The sequence below is a fragment of the Mus pahari genome, chromosome 16 (assembly GCF_900095145.1).
Source record: "Mus pahari chromosome 16, PAHARI_EIJ_v1.1, whole genome shotgun sequence".
Taxonomy (NCBI): Eukaryota; Metazoa; Chordata; class Mammalia; order Rodentia; family Muridae; genus Mus; species Mus pahari.
This window is the reverse complement of record NC_034605.1, coordinates 17564422-17573968: the sequence shown is the minus strand read 5'-3', so window position 1 is coordinate 17573968 and position 9547 is coordinate 17564422. Positions and strand designations below refer to the sequence as shown.

At 39.1% G+C, this 9547-nt stretch overlaps 1 protein-coding gene across 3 annotated transcripts in view; it reads right to left on the bottom strand.

Moving 5' to 3' along the window:
- Lyst (lysosomal trafficking regulator) overlaps positions 1–9547 on the bottom strand; it is a 176466-nt gene that overhangs the window by 44292 nt on the left and 122627 nt on the right. For all 3 annotated transcript variants that reach the window (XM_029547347.1, XM_029547346.1, XM_021215502.2), the window contains 8 exons: positions 9301–9377; positions 8794–8982; positions 7536–7681; positions 7359–7455; positions 6222–6283; positions 5327–5382; positions 4102–4254; positions 1038–1282 (listed from right to left, as the gene is read on the bottom strand). In XM_029547347.1, coding sequence (XP_029403207.1) covers positions 1038–1282; positions 4102–4254; positions 5327–5382; positions 6222–6283; positions 7359–7455; positions 7536–7681; positions 8794–8982; positions 9301–9377 — 1025 coding nt within the window. The remainder of the gene's footprint in view (positions 1–1037; positions 1283–4101; positions 4255–5326; positions 5383–6221; positions 6284–7358; positions 7456–7535; positions 7682–8793; positions 8983–9300; positions 9378–9547) is intronic.

The window sequence follows — 9547 nt, the reverse complement described above, 5'->3', positions numbered from 1 at the left end:
AAAAAAAAAAAAAAAAAAGAATGTCTTTCCATGCTTATAAAATGTATTTCTACCATACATTCTTTTACATTTACTTATTTTGTATACATGTATATGTGAGTATGCATGCTATGGGAGTTGGTTCTCTGCACCATGTGGGTTCCAAGGTTCAAACTCAGATCCTTAGTCTGATGTGCTGAGTCATCTCACCAGCCCTACAATATTGTTTTAGTAGTTGCTGCATACAACAATGTATTAAAATCTAATACTGGGCCTTCAGGTTGTTTCTAAATTTTAGATACTTTGAAAAAAATGCCAGGAGTACCACATTCCTGTTAAACTTTTGCATAGAGTGCTAGATACCAAAGCAAGCATAGAGGTAGGCAAGTTTAGGTCCCAGCCCTCATAAAAAGACTGCTGGTTAAATTGGAACCTTTATGTTGAACATATGTTCTTTAGCGTTCCCAAGAATAATTCCTGGAAGCCAGTTTGCTGAAAACAAGTATGCATATTTAACAGGTTTTTATGAATATATACTGTCAAACTACTCTCCAGAAACATTGCATATATTTATGCCAGCAATGTGTAAAATGTTGAAATGTCCAAGAGCAGTGAATATAATATCTAAAAGACAGACAATGTACCATTGCCAATTAACTTGAACCTGATTTCTTAAGGGCCAAGTCAGGCTTATTTGGAGGAACTTATAATTAAAATATTTTAAAACTTCCCAAGTGAATTTTTGAAGTCAATTTTTCTTTAAGTAAGAGATTTTTTTAACTAAATAAAATTATTTGCCAATGAACTTGGACTATCTGGCCTCTTTAAAATAACTGTTCAGGAAAGGCAGAAAAAAGCTAAACCAGTTTCCTTTAGTTCTCAAACTTCAAATTAAGAGATTACCCCATTAGTACCTGTAAGATAAAGTATCAGCTCAGGAACCCCAAGACCAAGTTCTCAGAACAAAGGAGATGTATTTGTCCCAGAGAGACAGAGGGCAGGGAATAAGAGACAAAGACAGGAGACAGAGGAGAGGGAGATGTGATGCTTTTACTTGCCTATAGATAGATGGATCACTGAGGTCAAGTGTCTCACTAACATAGTCAGAAAGGATGAAGGGGAACACTGGGTACTGCATGAGATCATTGAAGGATCGGCCCGCATGCTTGTTTAAATGAGTCAAATATTCAAAGTTGGTAATCTGCCCAGTGTACCACAGGTTTGTCAGAGCAGTGATGTTGCCATACTCCAGCAGATTGGGGAGGTTATTTGTGAGAATGCTCTGGTACACATCATCACGAACCTAACGGGAAAGGAGAAAAAGAGACCAGATATTTTTAGATTTTTTGATACTTCCCTAGAAAAGCAGAGCACTGTAGACAAGTTATCAATCTAAAATCCTCCATGAAATCTGCGTGAAATGATAGAGAACCAAAATCTGATTGCAGCAGTTTCCTTCCAGAGGCAGGCTCTTAGTCCATAGGTTTATTGCTAGATAAATCTGCTTATAACGTTATCTGGCAGAAACTTCTGCATTATCTGCTCATAACTTCCAAGGAAAAGTTATACACAGAAATCACTTAGAGATAGATACTAAAAAAATAAATAAATAAATAAATAAATAAATAAATAAATAAATGTACAGCATGATGTATTGACAGTCTGACTGCATCAGAAAAGATCTGTTCGGCGTGTTCCTGCTAAATCCTTTATGCTGTTATTGTATCTGTAATATTGAAGTGATGTTGTTTATTTCATAAGAATTAAATACAATAGCTTATGTAAGTAGGATACAAACCCACTACTGATTGAAAACACAGAGGATCAATTTCACCAACCCTGTGTTTCTTGGGATTGAACCCAGAGCCTTGTTCGCTCTAGGCAAACATTCTACCACTAAGCTATATCCTAGCTCCATAGATCTTTTAGAGATTAATAAAAGTTCTGTCACAGAAAAGGGGGTAAGTGGGTTTGGAAGATCCACCTAGAAGTCCCTATTGCAAGTGTAGGAAGAAGAGCCACTGAGGTAACAGTGAGAGGTAAGACAGAAAGAAAATGACAAGCAAGACAAACTGGGAACAGACAGAAACACAGTGCTGAAAAGCTCAAAATATCACCTAAAGTTAAAAACTGTCAAATACTAATAGATGGATAGCAATTTGTGAGAGTGTACTGACTCTGGAAGGAAAAAAGCTTTCATTTATCCAGTACATAAATCACACTCATGTGCCAGCAGTGTTCCAGGTGCAGGCAATGAACACAAACCAAAGGCATGTCTAGACATTCTGCAGGGGAGCACAGGACTGGGCACTAAAGAGCCGAGTGGAGAAAGCGCAGCAAAGGTGGCAGGAGTGCTGGCCATCACTGGGTGGTTACAGAGGGGCTGCTTGTGGTAGTTTGAATGGAAATGGCCCTCATAAACTCATGTTTAGGTATTTGGTCACCAGGGAGTGGAGCTATTTGAAAGGATTACAAGGATTATTGGGAGTTGTGATCTTGTTGGAGGAATGTCATTGGCTTTGAGGTTTTAAAAGCCCATACTAGGACAGTTTTCTTCTCCCTCTCCCTCTCCCTCTCCCTCTCCCTCTCTCTTTCTCTTCCTGTGGATGGGATCAGGATGTACTTCTCAGCTATTACCTTTAGTGCCATGCATGTTACCATGTTTCCTGACATGATGATAATGGATTATCTCATGTAACCTCTGAAACTAAGCAAGCCCCAATTAAATGCTTTCCTAAGAGTTGCCTTGGTCACGGTGTCTCTTTCACAGCAATAGAAAAGTGACTAAGACACTCATATTTTATATAGTCAGGGTCAAGAGGGAAGGGATGCTATTTGGTATTCCTCTGTTGAGGAAACACTTGATCAAGGGGTCTGAGAGTGAGTCATTGGGAATTCTATGAAGAAAAGCATTCTGCGAAGCAGTTAAGTACAAAGGCCCTGCAGCATCAGTGTGTCTGATATATTCAAGAAGAAAACTTCCATGGATAGAGTATGAGTACTGGAGAGAAAATCAGTTAAAGTCAGGAAGTAATAAGGTTCCTGACTACCCAGGGCTTTATTAGGCTCTTGTAAGAGTGAGTGGCATGACAAGCAACCAGAGAGTTTTGACTAGAGTCGGGAACAGATTGAAGGGATGGGGTGTGGTTACAGATGGGCAGTTAAGAGGCTGCTATAAATGCTTTTGGTGAGAAATGATGGCGGCTCAGTAGCAGCTCAGTCAGGTCAAGACTATGTATATATGGCACAGACATGCAGGGTGAAAGGGATGGCAGAGTTTACAAGGATACTCAAGGTTTTGGGCTTGGATAACAAGCCAAGAGATGAGCTTTCATTTATGAAAAAGGGAAAGGGTATTTCCAGGGTGTAGATAGCAAATCAGAGTTAAATAAATGGGTGTGGTATGAAGGAGAGAGGCCTGAGAACTGACAGTGCTCTATGTTGTAGGATACAGACTTCTCTGAAAGCCACAAGATGGGTGGTAAGAGGTCTGAAGAATGAGCCTGAGCTACTCAAGAAGGATCCGCAAACATGCTGAGTGGGAAAGCTAGTGATGGAAAAATTGGAGCCCAGATAGGGGGGTGTCAAGAGTGGAAAGGAAAGGCTGGTCAGCATGTCACCTGCTTCTGTGGGACAAGTCAGGTGCAGAACACTGAGTTAGCAGTAGAGACTCTGGCAGCCTGTGCAGGATAAAGAAAAGAAGGCAGGAGCAGAGCGTTTCTGGAGAGAACCTAAGGGACCAAAGGTAGGAGAAGGGACTACAGGGACAAGCAGGTGGGAGCCAGCACGTGAACCTTCTCCCAGGGCTTCCCTCTCCCCCCTCCTCCCCCCAAAGAAGAGCCATGAGGAAGTGATGGCATATCAAGGACAGACTGTATCCTGAACAAGTGCTAACTACTCCTTTCAGTCACTTTGGGGACTTCAAATTTAACATTTTAGAGATCAGAGAATTTTTATAAGATTAATGGCTTCATTAAGATTAAGATATAAGATATATTTTATATAATCTTAGAGTACCAATTTAAGAAAATTAAGCTCATTTAATCAAACTTCATTTAACTAGTAGCATCGTTGGTCACAATATCATTTCAGCAATTACATATCTAATGATAGTGGATTTACCTTGGTATTGTCAAATGCTAATAGGAGTGTTCTGCCATTTGTTAAAAAGATTTCTACAGCATTATCTCTTAGTTGCCACCAGCGCCTGTGTACTTCTTTAATTTCCTCATATGTCCAAGAAAATGATGCCGGCTCTAACTCCCCTTGGAGGCTCTAAGACAAAGAAAACAGACAAAAGCATTTCCATCACCTAAAACCACATCAAAACAAAGCACACAGTCATTCTTCCATGCCGAAAAATAAGACTATCTGGAAACTGTCCTACTATATATAACACTGCATATGTTAGAGAGGATTTAGGAATAAAAATCACTCTTTCTAGACCTGTTTAGGTTTATACAACACTGAAAGCTTCATCCGATGTAATATGAGAATTCAGTCTTAAATCTTCATTTTTACAACAAACACTAACATATCCAGAAGAATCTGTTATTATTACCCAGTTACATAGACATTAAAATGGCTGAGTTACTCAGTTATACAAAAATTACCTTTCTGGCTGAAGGGGTTTGCAGCCCCATAGGAGGAACAACAATATGAACCAACCAGTACCCCCAGAGCTCCCAGGGACTAAACCACCAACCAAAGAGTACATGTGGAGGGACCCATGGCTCCAGTCACATATGTAGCAGAAGATGGCCTAGTCGGTTATCAATGGGAGGAGAGGTCCTCGGTCTTGTGAAGGCTCGATGCCCCAGTGTAGGGGAATACCATAGTGGGGAAGCAGGAGTGGGTGAGTTGGTAAGCAGGGGGAAGGGAGAAAGGGATAGGGGGATTTTCAAAGGGGAAACTAAGAAAGGGGATAACATTTGAAATGTAAATAAGGAAAATATCTAATTTTTTGAAAAAGGAAAAAAAAACAAAACAAAACAAAAACTAAACCAAAACAAAAAACTACCTTTTCTTTTGCTAGCAAAAGCACCTGGCTGTGAACTGGGAGTGGTAGGGAGCATTTATTTGTTGCTGTTGAGGACGGTGATGAGGAAGACTGACAGGAAATGATAGGAGTGCTTTAGAATTTGAATCATAACTGTAATTGCCGAGACCCAGGTCCAGTGGAAGAGCCAATGACAGTCTTCCCTTAAAAAGAGACTTTTAAAACATGTTCGGAATTCATACCAGTCTACACACAGTGATGATAGGTGAGCTCTGTCACTATATTGGATTTATGCAGTTTTAAATTTTTTCTAGGTTTAATTAAATATAAACTTAAGACACCACTCACCGAACTTTCAACTGTATCAGAGGCGTTGTCTTCCACAAAATACATTCCACATTTACCTGCAGGAAATAAGTGGACAGAAAGATTTGAAGTGTGTGTGTGCATTATTGAATGTGGTGAAAGGTAGGAACCTCTGAAGTCTTCTGGCTTGAGTCTGAATACCACAGCTAGAAACAGTTCCACACACTCAATAAATACTTTAAAATAGTACCCATAAGATCTCAGTTGCTTAATCTTTCTGTGCCTTAGTTTTATTGAAAAAAAGGGGGTGTTTAAGAGCTGAATTTCCAAAATTATTGTAAAATTAAATTAGAATATTTACAAAACATGTATCAAGACTGCCCAGCTATTGGCTCATTCTTACTATACAGATCATCTCCTTGGGTCATGCATCCAAGTCTACTAGTCACACACAGGCTGTGTGGTCATCAGGCTGACTGCTACAATACTGAGTACCTTATAACCAAATTACCTTTATTTTCCTTTAATAATAGCTTCTAAAAGCAAGAGTAGTGATGCTGGCAAACTACAGATGCCAAGAGAAGACATAAAACTGTACTTTAAGTAAAAAGGCGACAGAACAATAAAATATTTTGAGAGGCCTCATATTCATAGAGTTTTTATGGTAGTGGTGTTATTACATTAGTTATTTTTGTTAACCTTTTTCTGTGGGTCATTTATAGTTTAACTTTATCATTGTATGTACATGTGGGAAAATGGTACTATCTATGCATTCAAGTGTCCACTTGGATCCTATGGGTAAGTGGAGGTTCTCTCTATAATGTCAAAGCAAAGCCATTTAAGTGATATTTAAATAATTTTACCTCCTATGAAAACTGCTTAAAATTAAGAATAAGGAAGGATCAATATGAGTAAAATTCTTTTAAAACCAACTTACCTAACAACAATTCCCCAGCTGTCTCTCTAGATGGTGCAACACTGATACATCTTCGATTCACTCTGTCAAAACATGTTTAAAATTGCTATGACTGAATTTTTTGCTTTTATTTTAGACCAAGATTTTTTAATCTAGTAAAATATTAATGTAAAGCTGACTGGAGTTTCAGTGCATGAGCTGGCATGTCAATACCCGGACCATGGACATGTGCTACTTATGTAACATTCATCAGAAGGGAAAAGATGGAAATCGTTAGGACAAGCTAAGGATTCCTGCAGTTTGAATGCAGATATATGGATTTGGCTACCTGAGAATGGTTTCATAATGCAACTAGACACTACTATGTTTCATACTTCAATATGTGAACAAAGTATGTGTTTGCTCTTGTTTTCATTGTTGTTTTTGTTGGTTTAGTTTTTTTGTTTGTTTGTTTTCTTTTTTTTTTTTAAACGGGGACACTGTGATCAGAAAATTTCTGTTCTCAAGTCACTTGTCTTTTTAGGGTGTAAGGTTTCTAAGTATAAAGTGGATACAAAAGGGGGATGGAGAAATGGCTCAGTGGTTAAGAGCACTGGCTGCTTTTTCAGAGGTTCTGTGTTCAATTCCCAGGGATCACAGGGTGGCTCAAAACTATCTACAATAGGATCTGATGCCCTCTTCTGGCATTCAGGTGTATATGCAGAACACTCATGCAAAAAAATACATAGAATTAAAATTTAAAATGTATACAATAATCATAACCAAAAGAACTTGGCAACAATATTAACAACTAGTACATGCTGACACATTTAAATTCAATAATACTATAAACGCCTGTACATGATAATTTCCCCTACTTACAAAGGAAGGAAACAGAAGCAGAGAGGCTTATGTCACTACATTCCACTCCTGTGGAGATCACCAGCAGCAACTCTATCTGCTTTACAGAGACTAAAAAGTCAACTATAAAATACACATATGCTAGGAAGGCACAGAGTTGATGACTGATATCCACTAAACCCCAGTGTTACAAATGCATTTGGACTTTGTCATTCAACTCTGTCCTGTCTCAAGTCTCTTTTAAGACTTCCCTAACACCACAACATTATCAACAATACATCCATCTAAGGGTGAAGGAGGGCATGGACTCAGATCTACCTGATGGATTCACTTGCAGCTTTGTCTTTGACAGTAGAGGAGAAGGAAGAATGGGTTTTATCTTCAAAAAGGTAAGAGAGCGGGGGCCTGACCACACCTGTGGAGAAAAAGTACACAGCGTTTATCTAGCAACCATTACCTGTCATGCCCACAGGCCAAGACCAAAGCTACTGTTACCTTCCGACTTCTGTCTGTCCCTAAGGAGATACTTATTTGGAATAGTTAAATAGCATCTCTGCAAACGTCTCCTCTCTCGGTTTGGCCCTTCTGTTGGATCCAACTGCCATGAAGTTGGATAGTAGATTGGGTCATACCAGACTGCTCTGTAAGTTGAAATAAAACATCTTAGTGGTCATCGAAGGACATACAACCTTAACATCATAAAGACTGAGCAAATAAATACAATGGGCTTATTTAATTACAAACAACAGTCTGCACATCAGAAGAAACATATACGTAGAATAAAGACTGACAAAGAAAGTGAGTGTCTGCCCCTGAGTCCAGTTCTGAAGTTCCCTTCTGGAGCAAGTGCTGCCTCCAGTTTCCTGTATCTACTAGATTTTATTTTCTTTTTCAAAATGCAAAGAAAAAAATTGTGGTTATAATTATATCACCTGACTGTATCTAGTTATCTCAATTAAATATAAGGAATGATACATTACTCTTCTTTTTGTCACTTATAATTCATCTTTTTAAAAAGATGTCTTTTTACATGTATGAGCATTTTTCCTGTGTGTATGAATGTGGACTGTCTGTGTGCCTACTGCCTGAGGAGGCTACAGGACAGTTTCGATCTCCTGGAGCTGGAGCTCCACATAGGTTGTGAACTGCCATTCGGGGGCTGAGGAACTGACAGCAGTCCTCTGTGAGAGTAGAAGCACTCAGCCACTGAGCCACCTCTGTGAGAGCAGAGACACTCAGCCACTGAGCCACCTCTGTGAGAGCTGAGGCACACAGCCGCTGAGCCATCTCTGTGAGAGCAGAGGCACTCAACCACTGAGCCACCTCTGTGAGAGCCAAGGCACTCAGCCACTGAGCCACCTCTGTAAGAGCAGAGGCACTCAATCACTGAGCCACCTCTCTAGCACCCTCGTAATGCACCTTTAAATCATATAAATAAAGTCTAAGATAGAAAAGGATCTATTTCCCAAACACACTCTTTTGACAATTTCTCTATCCTCTTAAAAAAAAAAACCTTATTTTAAAATTGAAATGAATTTTACTATCTGAAAGAGCTAATGCCTCTATGTTTTCTTTCAAGAATTAAAAAACAAAACAAAACAAAAAATTCTAATGTGGTTATTCTTAAAGACTAAAAAAAAGTCTATATAAAAAGTTTCATTAAAATAATTTTATAAATGTGAGTTCTAGAATGAAAACACTATTTAACCTCACATATAAAAGTTGTGCTCAGACACATGTTCCCAGTGCACACCTGTCGTGTGTCAGCTGCTGGATGAGTTCCTGCCAGTGCCTGCTGGCACTCAGGTCAACTTTGTACATCCCTCTGATGTGCTGAATCACCTTCTTTCTTTCAATTCCTTGGGAGAGAGATACAGCCTGGGTGATGTCTGCAGCTATTTTAGATATATCCTTGGATTTGAAATCCAGCCTCTGGAAGAGACTAAACAAACAAGATTGTTCCAAAGTTAAGCATTCCTTAAACATTAAATATTTTAAAGTATGCCTCAGGCTGGGGTATAGCATTTGACTAGCATGCTGGAGAACCTGAGTACTATCTCCAGCATACCACATATGCACACAGATCAAACATACACATAAATACAAACACATATTCATACATTCAAACAAAGTAACCCCACAAGTTTCCAAAATCAAACCTAAAGAAACAAACAAACAAACAAACAAACAAAAAAAAGAGGCTAACTGTCGAGCACTGAATGACTTGGGAAGGATAGGCCTCTGGAACACAGAAACGCACCTCTGCTGGTTGTTGTTCACTGTTTTCTGCCATGAACCTTTGCTCACACTCTCTTCACTTTCATACTTCTTTTGCTCCTAAAAGATTGAAACAGTAATACATAAAACTTACTTCTCTTCTCCTCTTCTCTTCTCTTCTCTTCTCTTCTCTTCTCTTCTCTTCTTCCCTTCCCTTCCCTTCTTCCCTTCTTCCCTTCTTCCCTTCTTTCCCTTCCCTTCCCTTCCCTTCCCTTCCCTTCCCTTCCCTT